Source organism: Malania oleifera, chromosome 3 (assembly GCF_029873635.1).
Source record: "Malania oleifera isolate guangnan ecotype guangnan chromosome 3, ASM2987363v1, whole genome shotgun sequence".
NCBI lineage: Eukaryota > Viridiplantae > Streptophyta > Magnoliopsida > Santalales > Ximeniaceae > Malania > Malania oleifera.
In genome coordinates this window covers 7,081,976-7,107,535 of record NC_080419.1, presented here as the reverse complement: position 1 = coordinate 7,107,535, position 25,560 = coordinate 7,081,976, and the positions used below count along the sequence as shown (strand labels likewise).

Here is a 25,560-nt window from a genome sequence, read left to right as displayed (position 1 = left end):
GATTTGGCTATGGTCTTGCGAGAGGAGTTCATTCAAGCATGTGTGCGGACCACCATATTGAGTGATTTCGAAGAATCGATGTTTCTGACGATACATCGCACGCAGTCTTCAACAGCATTCAGAGTTCTTACACCTAACAACCCATAATAGTGGGGTCGACTGCAGGACGTAGAAGTCATGGTGCGTTCGAGCGTGGTATATTCGCACAGTAACTATCAATTGATCTTTCGACCCGAATAGCATCCCTTGACTGAGTTCTGATGATTCATCCCAACGAGTTACCCGTATAGGAAGCTCGTCACCATGGGACAAATCTACAGCCTCTACGTCAATTACACCATACATAGGAGGTTCGTCCATGAAATCTGCCGTATCCGTGCCATCGTTCGATTGACGGGGGGGTCGGTCGACATCATCGGGGAACTCGTTCGTCCCTTCACCAATTTCCTCCTCGTACGTATCATCTTGTAAATGAACATCGTTTGTGATGTTCATCCCCACGTCCAGCGCGTTGTTCGCTATTGCGAACAACGATCCTGGTTGTTTTGCTGAAACATCCTCGCAAACACCATGAAAATTCGTATGGATAGTAGTTCCTTCATACGTCTGCGCCTCGAATGACGATCGTGGACATTCGTTCATATCCACAACAGGCATCCCACCAACATCTGCATCTTCTTCCTCCTCTTCAACCATGTGCTCAATAGACGTTCCCGGCTGCCCATGTGCGGCGACACCCATTTGAGGAATGAGTTCAACATACAGTTGCACAGTCAAATATGTCGTCCCTACGCAGTGTGCATCCAACACCATGCGTAAACCGTAATCACTAGTTACGGGAACAACCTCATAGAAGATTGTATCATGATGCCCCTTAATCGGGTATCTCGCGGTTAGCCGCAATGCATTTTGATTTTGATCAATTTGCAAATACTTGTATATCTTCGTATGCAATTTAGTTAATTTACACCTATGACCAATTCTAATAGGTTGAACCGGCGGAATACTATAACTAACACCGGTTTGGCCGGTTATAATGTTACCCCCCATGTACAACAATACCGGAACCGGAATACTGCTTGAACTTCCTGCCATCTAGATTGACGCCCGGTAAATATAAACGACCTACGCAAAACAATAATTTTATGTATAAGTTGTATGCTAAGTGAATAGTGAACAAAAATAATTTTCAATACATTAATGTGCACATTATATTCTTTAAATGGGTTAGGGTACACTCATGTAATTATATGGGTCATAAATGGGTGACCCATTTAGACCCAAAAATTAAATTAATAAAACGGGTCTACCCACTTAAACCATCGGCCCATTTAAATTTTCAACCTAATCATTTATAATAGTAATTTATTTAATGTATCACATTTAAAACTATACTACGAGCAAGTAACTAGTATAATAATTAAAATCTCTACGTGCATAACATATTATGGATTGTTCAATTCGAACATTTATACAATTACATAAACAATTATAAACGTAGTTTGACTTCGTTCGACTTTCTCTTAATTAATATGCATGCATATTCATAATTGCATAATTCGTTCAGTTTAGATATGCCCGTAAGTATGTTGGTTTTTAATTCTACTATTGGTTATACCTATTATTTGTAATTAAATGACATAATTAAATAATTAACATTATAATATTAAAATCTACATGCATGATTTTATAATTATGGACCATTAAAATATAATATATGCATAATTACATAATTACGTGTACGCATGTAATTTTATTTCGTTCGATTTTCCAAGTAAAAAAAACTAATAAGCATGCATGAACATACATTACATATTTGGTTCAGCTTAGATATGCTTAAAATTATGTACCTAATTATAATATTGGCTACACCGAACTATCATTTGAAATTAAACTACATAATCACGTAATTAACATAATAATTTGAAAATATATGTACCTAATTGTTTAATTATGAACAATTCAATCTGATTATGTACGTAATTATCTAATTGGTTTGATTTAGATAAGCATAAATAATAATTTGGTTCAATTATCAAAACCATCTAACATGCATGCATGTACGTAATTATATAATTGATTCGATTTAGATACGTCAAAAATATGTAGGTATGTAATTATAGTAGTAGGTACATATCATTAGAAATTAAATTACGTACATAACTACATAATTAAGATTATTATTTAGAAATCTAACCACATACATAACTACATAATTAACACTATTATTTATAAATCTATGTGCATAATTTTGTAATGTAATATGAACAATTTCGTCTCAACATGTACGTAACTACACAACTATATAAATATATATATGTACGAAATGGTTTCATTCAGTTTTCCAAACTTTTTTTTTCAAACAAAAATAATTTATGTTCTAATCTCATTTCAACCTCCTTTGTTATTTCAAATTTTCAGATTATATTGTTTCCGCATATACAAATACCATTAAAGACATAAACTATAATGACATTATTAATTAAAAAAAACTAACCTTCCTCTAGATGCAGCAACGAACCAAAATACTCAGAACGCGGCGTGTGATATCAAACCAACAGAAAACATAAACAATTATCTCATGTAAATCTAAATAAAATATTCACGTTATTTTTCAAAATATTAAATAACATACCCCATCTTCGGCTTTTAAATAGTCTCGCCGCGCCTTCGCCTGAGTCCGAACGGTCACCTGCACCTCCAACGGTCACCTGCAGCACGCAACGGTTGTCTGCAATCGAAGGCTTCGTCTGCAACAGGTCCTCTCTTCTCCTCTGCCTGAATGAGTTCTGAGAAGCCTCAAGAAGATTTTACCGCGCAAAACAAATCTCGCAGGTCCAACCTGCGAGATTCAACACGTGTCAAGTAGCACGTCATTCACCAGCCACGCGTCGCCTCCCCGTTCGCTCCCTTCTGAAATCTCGCAGGTTCGACCTGCGAGATTTACCACGTGTCGCCTCACCGTTCGCTCCCTTCTGAATCACCAGCCACGCGTCGCCTCCCCGTTCGCTCCCTTCTGAAATCTCGCAGGTTCGACCTGCGAGATTTACCACGTGTCGCCTCACCGTTCGTTCCCTTCTGAAATCTCGCAGGTTTGACCTGCGAGATTTATTCACCCGTCGCCACGCGTCACGTTACCCCTGCTTCGTTCTTTGCCACGCGTCGATGGCGGAGTGGCCACCAGTTTAAATCTCGCAGCATGAAGTTGCGAGATTACGTGAGCATTATTTTGGGAAAAAATTCGCTGTTCAGAGTATTATTTTATATTTTATATACTTTTAATTATAAAACGGGAAAAAACTCTCAACCTTCCTGTACTAAAAAATGAAATCTTGAACCAAGAAATCTGCTGTGCCGAGAATCACAAGGGCAGAGAAGCACCAGAACCAGCAACAGGAAGAACCAAGATCAACCTTTGTGCACTAAAAATTAAATCTTGAACCAAGAAATCTGCTGTTGCACTGAAAATTAAATCTTGAACCATGAAATCTGCTGTGCCGAGAATCACAAGGACAGAGAAGCACCAGAAACAGCAACAGAAAGCTGTTCCGAACGACCTCCCTGCACTAAAATAAATTGCAAACCAAAAAAAACTGCTGTGCCGAGAGTCACAAGGACAGAGAAGCACTGGAACAGCAACAGAAAGCTGTTCCGACCGTCACTCAGCCACAGAAATACCTAAAAAACAGAAAACCAAAAAATTCCAGAAGAGAATAGACCCACAACAGCCACATAAACGAGAGACACCTCTGAAACCGAAAAGACAAAAAAACAAACTTCGAAGGGAAAAAAAATTAGCTGTCGGCAGGCTCTGATACCATGTCAAAGTATTGTGTGAATGGCAGAATGGTTTGCCCTTGAGTTTTGTATATTATATATAGACTTTACAAGAATGGTATACATGGAAAGTAAATAAGTTCTAGCATGATTCTAGCCCTATAAATGTAAACAATAATCTGTCAAGCCCTATACATGTAAACTAAATATATGCTAACTGTACAAAATAATGAAGGAAAAAATGAGGAAATAATTGTGGGCTGAAATAAGGAAAGAAATCTTTTGCTGTTTGCTGTTCCGTTGACAATTGAAAGATCAGGATTTAAACTTTGGTACACTAAAAAAGAAAAACATAAGAATGGAGTAGGAATTATTGAAGATAAAAACTTAAAAGATAGTGTTGTAGATGTCAAAAGAGTGGGGGATAGAATTATAAAAATCAAGATGGTGTTAGGCGAAGAGATAATAAATGCCATTAGTGCTTATGCTCCTCAAGTTGGCTTAGCAGAAAACCTTAAGAGACAATTTTGGAAAGATATGGATGGTATTATACAAGGCATATCATGGACTGAGAAAATATTCATAGGAGCATATCTGAATCAACACATTGGAAGGAATAATAAAGGTTATGAGAGGATACATGTAGGAGCTGGATATAAAGACAAAAATGAGCCTAGGGTGATGATCTTAGATTTCGCCATGTCATATGATTTTATTACAATAATACTTGCTTTAAGAAGAGAGAAGAACACTTAATAACCTTCAAAACTGGACAGAATAAAAGTCAAATAGATTTTTTTCTTAACTAAGTGGGTAGATCATTTATTATGTAAGGATTGTAAGGTTATCCAAGGTGAAAGCTTAACCACACAAGTACACAACATTGAGTTTTAGTGTTAGATATGTGTATTAAAAAATGGAAGAGAAAGGATAAAATAAACCAGTGTAAGAGAACTAGGTGGTGGAACCTAAAGGGAGAAAATATGATAAAATTTAAATATAAAATGATCAAAGATGACGATTGGACTATAGAGAATGGTGTAGAGACAAAGACTCTTTGGAGAAGGATAGCTAGCTCTATTAAAAAGATAATAGAAGAGATTCTAGGTGAATCAAGAGGAAGATTCTCAAATAGCGAAGACAGTTGGTGGTGGAATCAAGATGTCCAAAAAGATGTAAAGACAAAAAGAATTTGGTATAAAATATGGCATAATGCAGAGAATTTGAAAAGCATAAAAAGGCGAGAAGAGATGCAAAAAAGGCCGTTAGTGAAGCTAAACATAGATCATTTAATAATTTGTATGCTAGCTTGGATACAAAATAAGGGGAAAGAGACGTATTTAAACTTGCTAGAACTAGAGAAAGAAAGAGTAAGGACTTAGGTAATGTGAAATGTGTAAAAAGCGATGATGATATTGTCTTGGTTAAGGAAGAAGACATAAAAGAAAGATGACGAGGTTACTTTAGTAAGTTATTTAATGAAAATTGAGTAGAAGACTGAAACTTAGAATTGACAAATGAGGAAAAGACTAAAAAGATTAAATTTATTCACAGGATTAGAGTTAACTAAGTTAAGTTTGCACTAAAAATGATGAAAAATGGAAAAACTATAGGACCAGATAACATTCTAATTGAAGTTTGGAAATGTTTAGGTGATAACAAAATTATATGGTTTACTAATTTATTTAACACAATTATGAAAACTAAGAAAATGTCAGACGAATAGAGGAAAAGCACTTTAATACCTATATACAAAAATAAAAGAGATGTTCAAAATTGTAATAACTATCGTGGAATTAAACTTATGAGTCATACAATAAAATTGTGGGAAAGGATAGTTGAAAAAGATTCATAAGGCGAGAAACAAAGGTCTCAGAAAATCAATTTGGTTTTATACTTGGGAGATCTACTACAAAAGCTATATATCTTTTAAGAAAATTAATGGAAAAGTTTATGGAAAAGAAAAAGGGACTTGCATATGGTATTTATTGACTTAGAGAAAGCGTATGACAGGGTGCCTGGGGGAAGTTTTGTGGTATGTTTCAAAAAGAAAGAGTGTATATAGTAGGTATACTAATGTCTATTATGGATATGTACTATGGAGTAATAACTAGTGTTAGGACTATAGATAGAGAGACTAGAGAATTTCCTATCACAATAGGTGTACATCAAGGATTTTCTTTGAGGCCTTATCTTTTTGCTTAAGTGATGGATGAATATACTAGGAGTATCCAAAATGACGTTCCATGGTATATGTTGTTTGTAGATTATATTGTCTGGATTGAGGAAACTAGGGATGAAGTAAAATCTAAGGTAGAATTATGGAGAGAAGCTTCAGAATCTAAAGGCTATAGGATAATTATAAATAAGACAGAATATATGAAATGTAATTTCAGTAATAGTAGGAGAAATATTGGAGACAAAGTTAACCTTTCTGATAAAGAAATCAATAACACTAGTTGATTTTGATATCTTGGATCTATTATGCAAGTTGAAGGTGAAATTGAAGAAGATGTAAGATGTAGAGTTAAAGCAGGTTGGGTGAAATGGAGAAATGTTTCAAGTGTGCTTTGTGATCATAGAATATCCTTAAAATTAATAGGGAAGTTTTATAAGACGGCTGTAAAACCAGCTATGCTAAATGGATTATAATGTTGGGTGACTTAAAACAACATATCCAAAAGAAAGTAAAAGTTGCCCAGATGAGAATTGTTAGATGGATGAGTGGCATAACTCTAAATGATAAAATAAGAAATGAAAATATTTGCAGTAAGTTAGGCGTAGCTCCTGTAGAAGACAAGATAAGGGAGGGACGACTCAAATGGTTTGGGCACTTGCAGCGTAAGCCACATAGTGGCCAGTGAGGAAGAGTGATTTAATTACTGTGAGGGGCAGTAGAAGGGGTAGGAGTAGACCTAAAATAACTTGGAATGAGATAGTAAGGATTTAATAGCCCTGAATTTGTTGAAGGAAATTGCCCATGATCGCATAAATTGGCGGAATAGGATTCATGTAGCCTACCCCACCTAGTGGGACTTGAGACTTGGTTTGTTGTTGTTGTATCCAATGTATCTTCTCTTCAAGGAAGAGAATTTGCCTAGGGGATTATGGTGTGGTGAACCTAGTGGACCAGCATAATTTTAATAATACATGATACCTTTGCACACTTGCTGCATTTAAAACATTCAAGTTCCATTTGCCATTTTTGTTGTTAATTTATTTGTCGTCATTGACATCTCATTATCTGAGCCTCCGCTCAACTGCTTCAAGTTGGGTCATGGGGAATCTTGATACAACTAATTGTATTTTATAGAAGAGCCGTTTTTCAAGCCTCCTGGAATTGAGTCATCAAATCTTTTTACTGCTATCCCTTCCCATGCCCCTATCCTTTCAATAGGGCAGGATCTTATAAAATGCAGTCTATTTTCATGAAATAGGGTTAGGGTTTGCTGTACAAAATTATTAAACAAAAAAGAGTTGTGAAGTAGGCTTTAGGAATCAATAAGGCATTTTGACGATTGTTTTTATATGGAAGTGTTAATTTTGTTCAACCGTGAATTAGTGTATAGTTGAAGATGAACCAAGAGGAGAGAAAAAACCCAATAAAAAATAAAAAATGAAAATAATAAATAGACAATCATCTTGTCAAAGCTTTAGAGCTACAATTCTCACCCAAACACTCACTAACATAAAAGGTGATGCTTGCAATCCTTCATATGGTTTAGAAACCAAAATAAAAATTGATTCTGTAAGGGGGATGACAGTGGACTCCGGGGGATCTCTGAGAATGCACAGGTTGGTGTTTACCATTTAAAGGAAGATGCTGGCCCTAAAAATGCTGTAGTTGAGAAGGCATCCTTTGTCATTGTTCCTTTTAATTCACATTTCACATTCAGCTCTTGCTGTCCTTGACTACTTGAGGGTAGTATGGATTATGGGGAGGGGTTTGGTTAAATATCTAGTGATCTCTCACATACCTACTCAAGGGGTTTCTTAGCCTGTGAAAGGTAGTTCTTTCCACTCCAAGAAGTCAACCTAATTTATTGAAATTTTCTTTGTGCCAAATGGAGGAAACTAAAGGGGGAAATGACATTTACCATTGCCCTTTAGGGGGTGAAGGAGACAGTTGAGACCCACAAGACCTTCTCGAGGAGATGGGGTTTGAATTGATGAGAGTCCTTTTAGGTAAAGAGCTTACAGTGGTTGCTTTCCCAATGACATATGAGAGAAAGAAGAAAAGAGTGGAGAAAAGTTTTGAAAAGCTTAGAACCTCAATTATTTATTTATTTATTTATTTTTGGGGGAGGTGGGTGTGGAAGAGGGTTTACGAAAGGTGGTAAAATATGAGGTTAAAGAGTTGGGGTGTTAGAGGGTTGGGATATTCTAAGAAAAGTGGTGGCCAGATATTCTCCTGAGGTCTTGATGTTATAGGAAACTAAGTTAGAATGTGTTGATGTGGGCATTATTTGGCAAATTTTTCCAGGTAAAGAGTGAGCTTTATTTTCTTTTTGTGGGGCTTCCAATGTTATCTTGCTCATTTGGGTTTCTCAAGTGGCTAACTTAGTGGACTAAATTAGGGGTATTCTGTCCTTGTTTGTGTTGTTGGAAGTCGAGGGTTGGGCCAATGATGGTTTAATTCATTTTATATTCCTTCTATACCTGCCTTTGGATCTCAGTTTTGTGAGGAATTGGAGGCTGTGTATGGGTCCTGTTATCCTAGATGGGTGATTCCAGGCGACTTCAATGTTGTGACCAAGAAAAAAGGTGGTGGGAGATTTTCATCAAGTGTGCAGTTTTTCTTTTTTATAGCTTCATTAGGGAGTGGTTTGAGAGAGACTCAGATGCAGAATGCTTCACTTGGTCTAGGGAGTGGAGGATAGAGTAGTAGTTAGTAGTGTTAGATTACCACTTTACCTAAAAGCTTAAGCTGTTAGTTGTGGGCCAAAAATGTATATCAAGCTTTAACACTCTCCCGCAGGTGCAGCCCGACAACATGTGGAGTGATAAACACACTAAAAATAGCACCCATGATAGGGAACACAATATTTTTTTTAAACACCACACAATAAACGTGGGCAACAAGACTAGATCCCATGACCTCCTGGTAACCAGCTTTGATACAGTGTTAGATTACCACCTTACCTAAAAGCATAAGCTGCTAGGTTGTGGGCCAACAATGTATGTCAAACTTTAACAGGTAAATTAGATTGTTTTCTATTTATTGAAGAGTGGGAGGTTTTAGTTTCTTGATCTCACTCGAGATTCTAGCTAGGCCTGTTTTTGATCACTTTTCTGCTTGGTTGTGTCTAGAAAGGTTGCATGGGGCCCTACTCCATTTCGATTTGAGATTATGTGGATGGACCATCATGATTTTTGTAATTTGTTTTAGGAGTCTTGGAGTAGTTGTTAGGGTGTTGGTTGGGAAGGATTTAGATTTATGAAGAAGCTTAAAGGGTTGAAAGATGAGTTTAAAAAGTGGAATTTATAGGTGTTTGGAGATGTTAAGAGTTGTAAGTGATCTGTGTGTCTTAGATAGGAAAGAGATTGAAGAAGGGTTTACTAAAGAGGAGAGAGTGAGGATAGTTAGTTTTAAGAATGATGCAGAGAGTGTTATTTTAAAGGTGGTAAGGAGTTGGAGGCTGAATTATGTCACTAATTCTTTTTTAGAAATTTTTTCACTGAGGAAGATTTAGAAAGACCTATAATTGAGGGATTGGAGTGAGTCTGATTTCGGATATTCAGATATCTTGGTTAAGGCAACAGTATTTAGTCTTGAGAGGGATAAGGCTCCTAAGCCTGCTGGGTTTAATGATTTTTTTTTTTTTGGAGTGCTGGGATGTTGTGAAGATATTTTTTTTTTTTTTAAATAATTTTTATGAGTTCCATGGTAACAGTAAATTTGGGTAGAATATGAATTCAGCCTTTATCTGACTAGTGCCTAAGAAGAATAGTTTGATTTAGTTTTGGATTTCCAGCCTATTAGTTTTGTGTTTAGTGTGCATGAAATCATAGCTAAGGGGACGTTTGGTATCACTGTCAAAAATTATGGAAACGAAAACTAGAATGAAACTACAAACTAGAAACGGTAAAGTAAAACCGAAAATCAGTAATATGTTTGGTTAGTATTTCTAAAACTAAAAAAAATTAAAAACTTGATTAAACAAATGCTCATTTTTGTCCTTGAGTCGAAATTACAAAATATGATTAAAATAATAAAAGTACAAAGTTATATAAATTTAAATTGTTATAACAAAAATAAAAATTATTATAATTGTTTTACTTTATTATTATATTTCAAAATTCACTTTATGAGAACAATCTTATCGTATATGACAAATGAAATATAGTAAAAAAATTTGTAAATGGATTTTATTATTTATTATTTTTTAAAAATTTATGAGAATTTTATTTTAATTATATTTAAATTCATATGATTATTTTATTTAATTTTAATTAAATAGTATGTATAAAATGAATGATTTAATCCAAAAAAGTTAATTTTGGATTGTAAAACATTTTGGCCACAGTTTGCCAAAACAACTAAAAACCATAAAATCTGGTTTCAGTTTTTTTGCAAACAACTAAAAGTTGTCTATACAAACAAAAAACCGACAACATAAGCGAACGCATTTTTATAATCTGTTTCTTCACTGTACAAAAACTAAAAAACAAAAATCCGAAAACAGAAACGATACCAAACAGTTCCTGTGGTGCTCGCTAATAGGTTCAGTTTTGTCCTTAGTGATACTATTTCTCATGCTCAAGGAGCTTTGTGGGAGGAAGGTTGATTGTGGATGCTATCTTGGTTGCTAATGAGGGTGGTGGAGGATGTTTGTTATAGGAAGAAGAGTGGTATTGTGTTGAAATTAGACTTTGACAAGGCTTATCAAAGAGTTAGGTGGGAGTTCTTGGATAAGGGTTGTTATGCTTGTCCTTTGTTTGAGGAGTGAGGAGACTTGTTCACACGTGTTTCTTCATTGCCCTTTTACTTGGTTTATTTGGAATTAATTATTTAGCATATTTGGTGAAAACTGGGTTTGCCCTTCAACTTTGAAGGCTTTTTCGTACTATTACATTTAGGGATTTTATGAAGGAAAAGGATAGGAAAGCTTCATGGTGATGCACTATTATGGCTATTATTTGGTGTCTCTCGTTGGTGAGGAATGCCGAAATTTTCGTTGGGGTGGTTACTGGTAATAACTTGCTTTGGAGTTAGTTGGAAGATTTGGATTGAAGGTTCTGTCTTATGCTTTCTTTTATTAGTTTTCCTTTTGTAGAGGGGTTAGGCAAGGGGATCCGTTATTCCCTCTTTTTGCTCTTATTGTGGATGTGTTAGTGGAAAGATTGATAGGACTGTTGATAGGGCCTTTTGAGTGGTATTAAGGTGGGTAAGGACGACGTTGTTGTGTCTCATTTGCAGTTTGCAGATGACACGCTTATATTTTTTAGGGGACCATGTTGACTATTTTCTTAGAATTCTCACTATTCTGCAGATTTCTAAGAGTCTGATCTTAGAATTAATTTGGGGAAGAGTGGTACTGGTCCAATTAATGTTAGTCCTGAGAGAGTTTTGGAGCTGAGTTCCTTAGCCAGATGTGGTGTTTTGGAGTGGCTTTTGATGGTAGCAAAGAGGCCGGATGGGTGGAAAGGAGTTTTTTCTTCTTTAGGTGGTAGAATTACTCTTATTCATACCACACTTTCTACTGTCCTGAGGTTTTTTTTTTTTTTTTTGTTCTTTTTTAAGTATTCTGGGAGGGGGTAGCTCAAAAAATAGAGAGGATTATGATGGATTTTCCTTGGTCAATTGTAGGGGGGGAGGAGAGATCATTTTTTTACATGGGAGTTGGTCTATAAGTAAAATAAAGGTATGTTATTTGGTGTCAAAACACTTCCTTGTCGGCTAAATGGTTCTGGAGGTTTGCCTTGGAGGTGAATTCTCTTTGGAAAATAGTAATAAAAAATAGATATGGCTCACAAAATAGTGGGTAGGATGCTAACTGGGGCGTTAGGACCTTTTTTGAGAGTCGTTAGAGGTTCATTTCTCATGTTTATCCATATTTTATTCCTTCAACAAAATATCACCTCTCCCCGATATAGAGAAAAATATTATCTTGCTACGCTTGGTTATATCGTTTCTCTTCTTGTCATAATGATGTAATCTCCTCATTTCTTAATCTAGAGAGGGATTCCTTTTCTTGGGATTTCCATTTTAGAAGGGATGTGAACGATAGATAGGTGGAGGAGCTGGTTTCTTTACTCATCTCAAGGGAGGTTGCCATATCTCCTGTTGGAGTGATGGTTGAGTCTGGTTTTTGGATTCTTCCTGGGATTGTATCTTCTTATTTCACTAAGATTGATGTGATCTTTCCTCTATATTGGCTATTTGGGAGACTAAAGTTACTTCTAAGATAAAGGCTTTTGAATGGCTGGTGGTCCTTAAAGAGTTAACGTCAACAATCTGCTGCAGCATATGAGACGTTCTTAAGCTCTGTCACCAGATATGTGTTTCATGTGTGGAAATAGTCCAGAGATGTGCCTCACTTGTGTGGAAATTGTAGAACTCTCTTTTGGGGTTTCCTGGAAAATTATGGGTCTGTCCAAATTCAGTGGCTTTTGCTGGTTTTGGGAAAGATAAGGATGCTAAAAGGCTGTGGAGATCTGGTATTGGGGCTGTCTTGTGGGGAATTTGGCTGGAAAGAAATGCTAAAATTTTTACTTGGGAGAGAATACCAGTGGGATTTATTTGGGACTGGATTTGATACTTGGCTTCTCTTTGGGTTTATAGTGCAGGCTGTTTTAAGGGTTTCTGTTTTCAAGATGTCCCCAGAGACTTGAGTGCTTTATAAAGATGTCTTGTGGGGAATTTGGCTGGAAAGAAATGCTAGAATTTTTACAGGGGAGAGAACACCAGTGGGATTTATTTGGGACTGGATTTGATACTTGGCTTCGCTTTGGGTTAATAGTGCAGGCTGTTTTAAGGGTTTCTGTTTTCAAGATGTCCTCAGAGACTTGAGTGCTCTATAAAGATGTAGGTTTTTTTTTTCCCTTTGTTCTTTTGGCTGGTTCTCTTTTATGTATTTTTTTCTTCTTCTGCTTTTCGATAATTTTTCTTTTTTCTATAAAAAAAAATTAGTCAGCCCCTCAAATCAGACTAAATTCTAACTATCACAATAGAGTGTTTTTTTAGTTGAGGTGTATGCAGCTTCAAGGGAAATGTGAACAAAAAAGGATGAATGACGGGGACCTACAAGCTATTTTACTTTCAAAAAGTAGAGATTGCATGGCCCACTATGCTGATTATCTGTGTTTTATTCTCAGCAACCTCCATCTTTTTTCATGTAATGATGATCTCCTTTAAAGCTTATTAATTTTATATTCTTAATTTATCAGGTATGAAGTTGATACAGATGCATTTTTGTCTGTACTAGCCCTTCAACCTCTTCCAAAAATGGTATCTGTCCCTACCATTGTCGAGGTATGTCGCTTATGAATGACGATTTGGCTCAAATTATAGAATAAGTTTTACTGTGCATAAAATTTATGCCAAATTTATCCTCTTAATTGAACGCAGGTCTCAAACTCCAATACATGTGAGCTGTTAAAGTCAATCTCAGGAGTGAAAGTTCAGCCAGTAGAAAATGTTGCGTCCAAATTATTCGTTCAGTGCTCCCGGCAAAAAGGCCTTATAAAGATCTACAAACACTTGCTTAATTATCGCAGTACTACTCTAATTTTCTTTTAAGGATATTCTCATAACTGCTCTCCCCCCCCCCCCTCCCCACCAAAAAAAAAAAGAAAGAAAGAAGGAAAGCGAAAATGCAAAGAAGGAAGCAAATTTGGTTAAATTTTTTTTAATAGTTTCAAATTGTAACCATAAATTCTTCTTTATGACTTGAGTTATTGATAATTTGAATAAATTTTTTTGAATGTGTTAGATCACTGCGCGACCTAAAAGTTCATGCTATTTGGTTTTTTGTGGACCAATGATGCATATCAAAACTGAGCACTTCCATGCATGTGTGGCCTGGTCACACGTAAAGAGAAATACAAGCAGTTAAAACACCCATTGGAGGGGATAAGATAATTTAACAAATAAACTATACTACAGATAATAACTATTGAACCCAGACCCTCTTAGCAACCAAGACTCTAATATGATATTAGGTCAATATTTGAGGTAAAAACTTAAAACCTTAACTTTTTAGGTTGAACCCCAACAATGTATCGCAAGGCTAAACCAATGCTAATTTTTTATTTTTCTAATATGAGCTTGACATGCTGGTTTTATTTTTTCGGACATTAGTGATTGATTTATTTTTTATTGTTTATCAATTGTTGCATTACTTGATTTTTTCATTTGTTTGTTTCTCAATTTTATTATTTTATTTTTTAAAATTTTGGTGAGCTACTACATGACCTCAAAAAGTTTTGTAACTCCTTCCCCTTCCCCCAAGAAAAAAAGTGCTCATGTGTAAAAAAAAAAATGTAGTCTCATGTATTTGAGAAGGTAGAAAAATAGAAAACAGCTACCACTTGACCCCAAAAAGCTTTTGTTGTTAAGCAGTGGACCAATAATGTTTATCGAGCTGACATATTGATGTAGGATAATTTAGTATTTTAGGATGGTTTGTTTTCTCTAAAACTAGATGACTTATAATTGATGAATGTTGTTAGCTTGAATTTTATTTAACGAGTTTATAGATTTTTGTACAACAAATAATCTGCATGGATTAAAAGGTTTTGAACTCATATTTTCGTATATATTGATAGAGTTATGATATATAATACTAATGCGAACCAAGAGCATAAGTGTAGTTATGAACACATAATAAATTAAAGAGTTGTAAGACTTAGACTTAGTCCCTCTACTTTAGAAAACAGGAAGGATTAAATTGGGTCCAATAAAAAGTGTTAGAAAGTCACAATGTGGATGTGCCTTATACGAGGTACAAAACAATATTTGTGTCACTGTGTGACAAGTTTTATGCGTTAACAATTGGATCTAAGGAGTTGACCTTTTTTGCTTTTGGTAATGTTAATGGTTATAATTGTTATTGGTGTTCTCTTTCTGCTCAGTGTAGTTTTACTATGAAAATATGTTTGCCACAAACTTGAGAAATCTGGTTGATTAGTCTACAAACAAATAGATTAGGATCAGCAGAAGAAGAATAAGAAGATAAGAAGAATAAAGAGGGTAAAGCAAGTGGTCAAATAGCACTCATTGTAAACTCCAGACCTGATGCCTTTATTATTGAATGTAGCCTTATGGCAGAAATACCCCCACACACTGTAAAACACAAATACTCTAACCAATAGTCTGTCACCAATCTGACACTACTCAAGCTTGAGGTGTATAAATATCACCTGTTAGCTTATTACAACAATTAGAAAATTCAGGTGTAGATATGGCCTTTGTAAATACTAAATGAATATCCTAAATCCCGGGTTGTTACAGAAATTAGGAAAGGCTTGTTTAAATAAAGCCTTTGTAAATAAATATCTTAACTAAATTACTGGAATCCACGAATGGGGTGGTCACAATCTTCATCATAACATTCCTCACAAGGTGGCAGTCAGCTTCAATGTGCTTTGTTCTCTCATGAAACACAAGATTATTAGTAATGCAGATAGCAGTCTGATTATCACCATAGTGACCAAACATGTCCATAGGCTTTTTCCCCTAGAAACCCTTTTTTGATGTAAGTGAATTTTGTTAGGTATGCCCCATAACTCTGTACTTTGATTCAGCAGTGGATCTTCCCATTGCAGTCTATTTCTTACTACATCAGGTTTTTAGATTGCCACTTCCCCTAAAAGTTTAATCTATTAGGCTGTGGGCTGACTATGTATACAAAGCCTTAACTCAATTAACAAGATTGTGGCTGACAAATGTACATACTGAGTATTAGATCTCCAATCTTCAATAAAAAAAGCCCAGTGTGCATTAGAATACCTAACAACATTGAAAGTTTCTATTACTGTTGTATACTGGTCCTTTTCTTGTAGAGCTTTTGAGATAGTGAAGAATCTCTACTTGGGATTCTTAATAAACTGAATAACCATCTCCTCAACAAAGGATATGTTTAGTTTAGTGATGGTCAAATAAATTGGCTTCCCAGCCAACTTTTGATATTTATGCCTGTCTTCGAAATCTAGTTTACCATCCCTAGATAACTTTGCATTTGGTTTTATAGGAGTATTTGCTGGTTTAGCTCCAGACATACAAGTTTTGTTCAGCACATCTAAATTATTTTTTCACGAAAACAAGTTTGAGCCTTTGCTCTTAATACCAAGTAAATGATGAAGGGTTCTGCATTCCTTGATTTTTATTTCTTTTTATTTTTTTGGAAGCTAGTACTTGACATTTGCAATCCTGCTAGAGTTACTATGGATGGTGTCACGAGTCAAGCTTTTTTAGGGCATTATGCTTGCTCTTGACTGCTTGCCTTGTGTACATGGGACGGGTGATCATCATGTAAATAGTAGCATAGGTTTTATTCATTGGGTGTGGTTATGCCTTAGTGCAGAAAGGGAGTACGACTGCTCGGTTAGTTTTATGTTTCCTAGTACTAAAGCTAGAATAGCATATAAAGCTCTTTAGGGGAGGGTGAGAGTTCATAAGTCTTTATAAAACTCATGAGCATTTATAAACATATTTAGCCTACTCGCCTCCCCTACTAAACACATGTTGCCTATGGAGGTGTTAATGAATTACATTGCTTTAATGTTTATTGCATGATTCACATTTGCTTGTATGCTTGCTTATTGCATTTGCTTACTTTGCATTGGAAGGCTGTGAATGTGTTTTTGTGGTAAATCGTGGTATACTTTTGGCTAACTAGTTAAGCAAGAGTGCTTTCTCTAGTGCTGCATGGCCCTTCACAAGGTGTGAAGTGTTCAGCTTGTGATGGTTGATATCAAAGCTTTGTTAATTGCTTCGTGAATTCAGATGCTTTCGTATTATGGGATTGTGTGAAACATTGGTAAGAGACCATGCCAATCAATACTTGAGAGAATTGAGGCGCTAAAGGCACAAGCTGAGTCAACCAATCATTTGGCTGTGGAGATGGCCAAACTTGCTAAACATGTTGATGTATTGGAGGATCACAAAAAATTAATAGGTTTCCATTGTGGAAATGTCAGAGGACTTCCACGCTAGCAATAGTAGAAGCTTTATAGATCCAGATAAGTGATCTGAATGCCAAGATGAACCTGATGGTTCATGTTATAGGGAATTCCAACTCTATGGGGGAAGAGTATGGAAGAACAAAGGTGCCAAAACCACAAGCATATAGGGGTGCCATGAAGCTAAGAATTTGGAGAGCTTCTTATTTGACATGGAACAATACATGCGGCTAGGATTGACTTATAAGAGGCAAAAGTATCTATGGCAACGATGTACTTGAGTGGTAACACTAAGCTATGGTGGGGTACCAAGTACAATGAGATACAGAATAGGCCATGTTTACTTGATTGTTGGGCAGACTTGAAGAGAGAGCTCAGTGCCCAATTCTTTCCTGAGAATGTTGAGTTGAATTCTTGGTGCAAACTGTGAGAACTAAAATACATTGGTACAATCAAGGAGTATGTGAAACAATTCCCTAGTTTGATGTTGGATATCCGGGACATGTTAGAGAAGGACAAGTTGTTTTATTTCCTGGAAGGGTTATAATCGTGGACAAAGGCAAGTCATCGACAAAGAATTCAAAACTTGCCTACTACATAAATTGTGCGGAATGCTTGACTAACTATGCTGGAGAGAGTTCCACAATCTCCAAAAAGAGTAGCATGGGTGGAAACAATGGAAAGTCTTTCAAAAAGGGCAAACCCAAAAGTGGAGGAGCCAACACCAAGGCATCAACTTCAAAGTAAGATTCAATGTCTTGGTCTTTCAACACATCTTGTGGTAAGAGAAAGCTAGCATGCTTCTTATGTCGAGGTTGTCATAGAGTTGCTAATTGCCCTTACAAGTCATTGCTACCTTGCAAGCTTCTATTGCGGAGGGGGATAAGGAGATGATGAGGATGAGGAGGAAACACCAAGGATGGGTGCAATGCGATTACTTAACATGTGGAGAGGCATGTAAAAGAACTGGAAGTTACCCAAGCAAAAGGGTTAATGTTTAAGGATCTGTAGATCAATTGAAATATCTCTAGTGCTGTGGTGGGTACAAGGCTACCCATAACTTTGTCCTATAGGCAGTAGCGCTGAGACTCAACTTGAACTTAGAGTAGGACTCAAGATGTATGAAAGGGGTTAATTTTGCAGCACAACCTACGTTGGGAGTAGCCAAGTAAGTTACTGTGAAGCTTGGATAGTTGGCGGGACATGTGAACTTCATAGCTATACCGACAGATGATTTCCAAGTGATATTTAAAATGAAATTCTTGAGGGAGACTAAGGTGGTACCTATGCTATTTGCTAGTTCCCTTTGTCTGATAGGAGTTTACCTTTGCATGATGCAAACAGGTGCGAAGAAAGGGGACAACGAGAAGTTCCTCTTAACCATGTAATCAAGAAGGAATTGAGAAGGGGTGGACATATATAACTTGCAACGTTAGTGGTGAACGAAGAGGTAGGTCAATAGTAGGTGCCTACTACCATCCAAGCTGTGCTGGATGAATATAAAGTTGTGAGGCTAGACAGTCTACCTCACAACTTGCCTTTGCAATCGAGTGTAGAGCATAAGATCGAGTTGTTACCAGGAGTGAAGCCTCCTATTGAAGGGCCATATCGGATGGTGCCTCTAGAGTTAGTAGAGTTGAGAAAACAACTTGATAAGTTATTGGAATCGAGCTACATAGACTAAAGCACCCTTTAGAGCACTGGTGTTGTTTAAGAGGAAACATGATGGGAACGCATGAATGTGTGTATACTACCGCGTCCTTAACTAGGTGATTGTGCACAACAAATATCCCATTCCACTGATTGCTGATTTGTTTAATCAACTAAGTCATGCCAAGTACTTCACTAAACTTCACTTTGCGGTTAGGCCATTATCAAGTGATAGCAGATGGTGATGAGCTAAAGATAGGAGCGTGACACGGTATGAAGCATATGAATTCTTGGTGATGCCTTTCCGGTTGATGAATGCACCAGCGACATTCTACACATTGATAAATTAGGTGTTTTATGAGTACCTCGACAAGTTTGTTGTTGTATAGCGACATGATATTGTTGTCTACAATTCCATTTTGGAGGAGCATGAAGAGCATCTACGGAAGGTGTTCGACAATCTGAAGAACAACCGTTATGTGAAGATAGAGAAGTGTTCTTTTGCCTAGAGGAGCATGAAATTCCTTGGTCATGTGATTGAGTAAGGTCATATCATGATGGATATATAGAAGGTGAGATCTACTTATGTGACAACCCATTCCCACTATGTAGCTATTGTTCGCTTTGGGCGCAAACCCCCCACAGTTTTATCCTTCCTCGAAAGGTGCCTACATAGTAGAGGGGTTCAATCTCCATATAAACCGAGGCCCCTTCACCTCTCCAAGCGATGTGGGACTTTTCCTTGTCCCAAGAACATCAGTTTTGGGTTATCCCTTGCCCTCACAAGGCATAGGATAGTGAGTACTACCCACCCTAACAGGATATGCTGTCCTCAGCATGTTTTGTCACTGCATTTTCGTTCGGGATCTAGCTCTGTACCATGTGTGGCAGTCAACTCTTGTTGTGTAGTTATTGTCAGCTTTGGGGGTGAACCCCTCACGGTTTTATCCTTCCTCAAAAGGCATCTACATAGAAAAGGGGTCTGATCACCACATAAGTCGAGGCCCCTTCACCTCCCCAAGCGATGTAGGACTCCTCCCCACCCCAAGAACCTCAGTTCTAGGTTGTCTCCTACCCACTATCCTATGCCTTGTGAGGGCAGGAGACAACCTAGAACTAAGATTCTTAGTGTGGGGAGGAAATTGAGGTGTCCCATATTACTCGGGGAGGTGAAGGGGCGTAAACTTGTATGAGGATTGGACCTCTCTTCTATGTAGGAGCCTTTTCAGGAAGGATAAAATTGAGGGGTTAGCTCCCCAAAAGGACAATACCTACATAGTGGGAGTGAGCGGTCACATATAGTATCAGAGCTGGATCTTAACCAAAAATGTGATGACGACACATGCCAGAGATGGCATGTCCTGGTAGGGTGGGTGGCACCTACTATCTTGTGCCTTGTGGGGGTAAAAGAGAGCCTAGAACTAAGAATCTTGGGGTGTGTAGGAGTCCCACATCGTCAGGGGAGGTGAAGGGGCCTTGGTTATATGGGGATTGGACCCCTTTATTGTGTAGGCGCTTTAAGGAAGGATTAAACCGTGAGGGATTCGCCCCCAAAGAGGACAATACCTACATAGTGGGAGTGGCTATCGCTTATGGTATCAAAGTTGGATCCTGATCGAAAATGTGGTGACAACACATGCCGAGGACGACATGTCTTGGTAAGGTGGGTGGTCTCCACCATCCTGTGCCTTGTGAGGGTAGGAGACAACCCAAAACTGTGGCTCTTGGGGTGCGGAGGAGTCCAACATCACTTGGGGAGGAGAAGGAGCCTCAAATTATATGGGAATTGGACCCCTCTCTTGTGTAGGCGCCTTCTGAGGAAGGATAAAACCGTGAGGGGTTCGCCCCAAAGCAGACAATACCTACACAGTGGGAGTAGGCTGCCACAATTTAAGATTGGAAGATCCCAATGACAATAAAATGAGTTGCGTTTCTTTCTTGGACTCGCCAACTATTATCACAAGTTCGTGGAGGGGTACTTGAGGAGAACTGCCTTGTTGATAGAACTGCTGAATAAGGGTCATAGGTGAAATTTGACAAAGGATTGCTAGGGAGCCTTTGACAACCTAAAGAAAGCCATGATGTGAGATTTGATAATTGCTCTTCCAAACATCATGAAGACCTTCGAAGTACAGATTGATGCATCAGACTCCGCCCTCGGTGAAGTCTTGTTGCAAGATGGGCATCTTGTTGCATACAAGAGTCGTAACTTTAGTGAAACTGAGGGAAGTACACAACTAGGGAAGGAGATGCTAGCAATGATACATTGGTTTTGCTTGTAGCGGAATTACTGGGGTTCAAGTTCGTGGTGAAAATAGATAGCAGTTGCTTCTTTACACAACCCAAGTTATCGCCCATGCATACTCGTTGGCAAGAATTCCTGGCAGAGTTTGATTTCTCATTTGAGCACAAGGTAGGGTGGATGAACCAAGTCCTAGATGCACTAAGTAGGAAGGCCGAGCTTGTGGCCTTACAAATGGTAACACACTTAACAGTAAGGTTACCGTGACAATGTTGGAGCGTGTTAAGTAGAACCTTGTCAAATATCCAGTTGCCCAAAACCTCATGAAGTTGGTGGAAGAGGGAAAAGTGTGCTAGTTTTGACTAGAAGATGGATTGCTAATGACACATAATAGCCAACTCTTTGTGTGCCTCGAGCTGGTGATTTGAGGAAGACACTGTTGAGAGTGTCATGATACTATGTGGGTAAGCCATACAAGATGGCATTACACTTTGGCATTGTTGAAGTAGAGGTACTATTGGCTACATATGCATGATGAGGTGGTCGAAGACTTGTTTCACTTACCAATATGACAAGGTGGAGCAAAGTAAGATTGTAGGGCTATTGGAACATCTTCAAGTACCAACGAGATTGTGGGAGAGTATCTCACTTGATTTCATCACTAGCCTGCCCAGATAAGTTATACTTGTGGAGATGTAGGATCTATACTTGTGCTTATAGACATGTTTTTGACATACGTGCTTTTATACCTGCACCAAAGTATTGTTCGATAGAGGAGACAACACAATTGTTTTTTCAAACATATTGTGAAGTATTGGGGTGCTTCACAAGACATTGTCAGTGATCGAGACTCAAGATTCACAATGAACATTTGGATAGAATTTTTCAAAATCCTTTATTCATAGCTTGACATCTCTTCGATTTACCACTTGTGGAGAGATGGACAGATGGAGAGATTCTGTGGACTACTAGAGGAGTACTTACATTTTTTCGTCACCGCTAACCTGAAGAATAGGGTGCGACTGCTTAATGTGGCTCGGTTTGTTTCAACACCCAAAAGAGATCGGCAACCAACAAGAGTCCTTTTGAGCTTGTTATAGTGTTACCTCACATAGTGGATAATCTGTACAGAGGAAAGAGTTTAAGAGCATAAATCTTCATTAAAGAATGAAGATAGAATGCAGAGATTGCCCAAGTTTACCTAAAGAAAACTTCCATGCGGATGAAAAAGCGGACAAATCAGGGGAGAAGACTATTGGGGTAACTTAGTGCTCTTAAAGCTCCGTCCAGAATAGTCCAAGTCACTATGGAGTCAAGATAGGAGACTTCTTGCAAGTATAAAGGATTTGTCTCCATCTTGGCTAAAGGCAGGAAGGCTTCTGAGCTGTTGAAATGGTCTTATCAAGCACTGCACTCAACCTATTAGCCAGAACTTTGGTGATAATCTTTTAAACACTTGATACTGGGCTAATAGGTTTGTAGTCCTCTACCTTGATAGACCTAGATTTTTTAGGCATTAGGGTAATAAAATTAGAGTTAATGTTCTTACTCAGAATCCCATTTGCATAAAAATTCATGAAATACTTTAAGCAAATCATCCTTGATAGTATCTTGGTAATCATGGGAGAAGCTAGATTAAACCGTCTGGACCCGAAGCCTTATCCCTATCCATCCCAAATGCTACCCTCCTCACCTTCTCCTCTTCAAAAGGTCTCTCTAGCCAAAGCATTTGATCTCTAGAGATGAGATTCCACTCAAGACAATCAACCATTGGTCTACAATCCTATCTTAGAAGCTATTCTATTAGTAGTCTACAACCCTATCTTAGAAGCTATTCTATTAGGTCTATTACTAATTTTCCCTCAAGCCTCCAACTCTCTAATCAAAACTTTCATAAGGCCATTTATGGTATGAGCCCTTTATCTCCTATTTACGGCCTCTGAGAGGTCAGACCATTGGACGGTCTTTTAGAAGCACTTTTTCTCTTTTGTTTTCTTGAACGGGCCTGGGCCGTGTCTCACGAACAGAGTTTAATATACCTCTTTAACTTTCAAACATAGCATTGGGGACACCTGTTACATTAGCTTTTAAAGTATCTCCTCATAGTTCTAACTTAGATTTGGTTTTTACTCCTGTTGTTTTTAGCTTATATTATGCTTGGTCGTGGAAAAAACATAGTGTCAAATATTGTCAGTATTTTGTAATTTTATCCAGGACCAGTGATGGAAATATCTTTTTATTAGAAATTGGCTTGCCATCTTTTCTAATTGTTTGTACATTGGTTTATGCTCACTAAACAATGCAGTTTTCAAGTTAATTTAGAAATTTAAAAGTAGTTTTTTACTGGGTAAAAGTAATTTCTACTGCAACCTTAATCTTATCATCCTTTTTTATTGCAGAAAATGTATTTAATCTTTGCAATTTTCCAAATCTAGCTGGAATAAAGTATAGGCAATTAAGACGTGGGTTTCAAGAGGTGAAACTTCATATAATTGCTTTTAGAGAACCTCCCTGCAGTTCCCAAATTAAAATTTTTTTTCTGCTTCATGGATATTTTTTCAGGCAGTTGTTTGCGGTCTTTTTCGGAAGGGGAAGATATATTTCCACCCAAACGATGATGAAGTTCTGGAGCAAACTGATAAAGTATGTGCAGATTATTGAATTTTGGATATAATTATAATCAGAATATACTTTAATATAATTTTTAAATTAAAATAGATATTTTTACTTTGAAAACCCTTCTGGCTGATTCCAAACCAAATGGCTAATCGCACTGTTAAGGTGCCATCAAGATGCAAATTCCATTCAACCTAACCAGATAGTTTGTGCTATGGAAAAAGCACAAAAGTTCATATGCACTGGAAAAAAAAATAATCAGGAATAATTATTCACACAATAAATTGTGGATATATTAATTTGATAAATATGCTCTGAATTGCGGTTTGCATGTGTGATTATGCAAGGAACCTCAAGGGGAAAAAAAAAAAACCATCAACAAAGATGTATCTGCAATATACATTTAACTGCTTTGCTCTGCAATATTTAATGGGTACAGTGCATTTACTCATAAAAAAAATATTTGTAATAGTATACTTGCAGTCTAGGTTGCTGCTATATGGAGAGCTTAATTGCTCAGAAACTTAGGTTTGAACATTTTACTGATTTGACTATTTAATTACATTTGGGTTGAAAAAATGACGTATGTGGCAATATTATAGGCATTTTTTTATGGTTAATGTTTGCTTATGTTATGATTAGTGTCTTATGCAAGAATGTTGTAATTGGTAGAAGGTTCACATGAAACATATAGTTCCTATTTATGAGTTTATGTAGCTTACCCAAGTAGTTGGGGTTTAAATTTTGTTGAATGGAGTTGACTCTTCCCTGGTTATGGGTTTCTAAACAACTTCATGCAAGGCAAGATGCGATATGATATCTTGGCCATGCGTCTCTGAGTTTTTTGCACAGCTCCAGCCTCCAGCAATCCTGGTATTTTACTCTTCAGCTTTGAAGTTTTACAAGAAAGGACATGATTACTTAAAATAAATGGTTGGTGCTTTCCAAGCAAGCAATAGAAGTAACTAAGCACAATTTTGAACTATAATGGTTGGAGCTTTGCAGTGTATGCTAAAATATTACCCAGGAACTGTCTAAAATAGTTTCTTTTGTTAGTTAATTAAATTTACTGTACAATTTATTTATATGATTCCTAACACTCTTTAATTTTCTCACTTGTAGGTGCTATTTATTGCACCTGTTCATGGGAAAAGAAAAATGCAGCTCGCATATTCAAATGTTGTCCTGGAAAGAGCTAATGATACCAAACATTTGGAAGCTGTTGAAAAGAATGATGGATCTCCAAATCATGTCTTAGAATTAAAAAAAACAAGGCTTGAAAATATTGTAAAACGTCCCACAAAACCAGGATCAAAGGTATGACTTTCCTAAAATATAAATGCTCGAGTGGTAGCATACTCTTGTATAAATTATTGGTCTGGATTACTGTTTTGTTGGAGTGAATGCAGGCATCAGACTGGACTCTAGGACCAAAAGAATGTATACTTGTGCTTGGTTGGCGCCCTGATGTTGTTGAAATGATAGAAGAATATGATAATTATCTTGGACCAGGCAGCGTATTGGTATGCTGTAATATTCTTCTGGAAATCTTCATGCTTGATATTATTTTGCTGCTATGCATTTGTCTATCATAAGCTTTTTTCATTTGCTGCCTTGGGATTCAAAGTATGACATCATATTATAACTAATGCAACCATATAGTAAGCACCCAAGCACATACTTGAGTGTCATGGGCTGAACATGTTACACCTTGTGGAGGGCCATGTGACACTAGTTGTAGCATACTAGCTTAACTAATCAGCTGAAAATAAACCACGGTTTCACAACATGAACAAATTGACAACCATTGAGTTTAAGGTAAGTGGATGCATAAGCAATCATGAAAGCAAACAAGAGTCATGCGGCAAAGTGTATGCAAATCAATTCATTTTTTACACCTTCTAGGCAATGTTTGTTTAGCAAAGGAAGCAAGTAGGCTAAACAACTGTACAATAACTAGTAGATTTCACAATGATCGATGAACATTCACCCTCTCCTAAAGATCTTTGTATGTTACTCTCGTTTTGTCAATATGAAACATCAAAGTGACGGAGGATTCATACTCACTATTTTCACTAAGGCATTATCCTAATTAAAGAATAAAACCTATAGTAGTATTTATATGGATGGTTAACCAATCAACATGCACA

General features: G+C 37.1%; 1 protein-coding gene across 1 annotated transcript in view; it reads left to right on the top strand.

Annotated features, from left to right (window-relative positions):
• The window catches only part of LOC131152386 (putative ion channel POLLUX-like 2), a 92,479-nt gene that overhangs the window by 53,669 nt on the left and 13,250 nt on the right, over positions 1 to 25,560 (top strand). The window contains exons 11-16 of the mRNA XM_058104239.1: positions 13,168 to 13,252; positions 13,349 to 13,496; positions 23,194 to 23,270; positions 23,357 to 23,437; positions 24,533 to 24,727; positions 24,820 to 24,933. Coding sequence (XP_057960222.1) covers positions 13,168 to 13,252; positions 13,349 to 13,496; positions 23,194 to 23,270; positions 23,357 to 23,437; positions 24,533 to 24,727; positions 24,820 to 24,933 — 700 coding nt within the window. The remainder of the gene's footprint in view (positions 1 to 13,167; positions 13,253 to 13,348; positions 13,497 to 23,193; positions 23,271 to 23,356; positions 23,438 to 24,532; positions 24,728 to 24,819; positions 24,934 to 25,560) is intronic.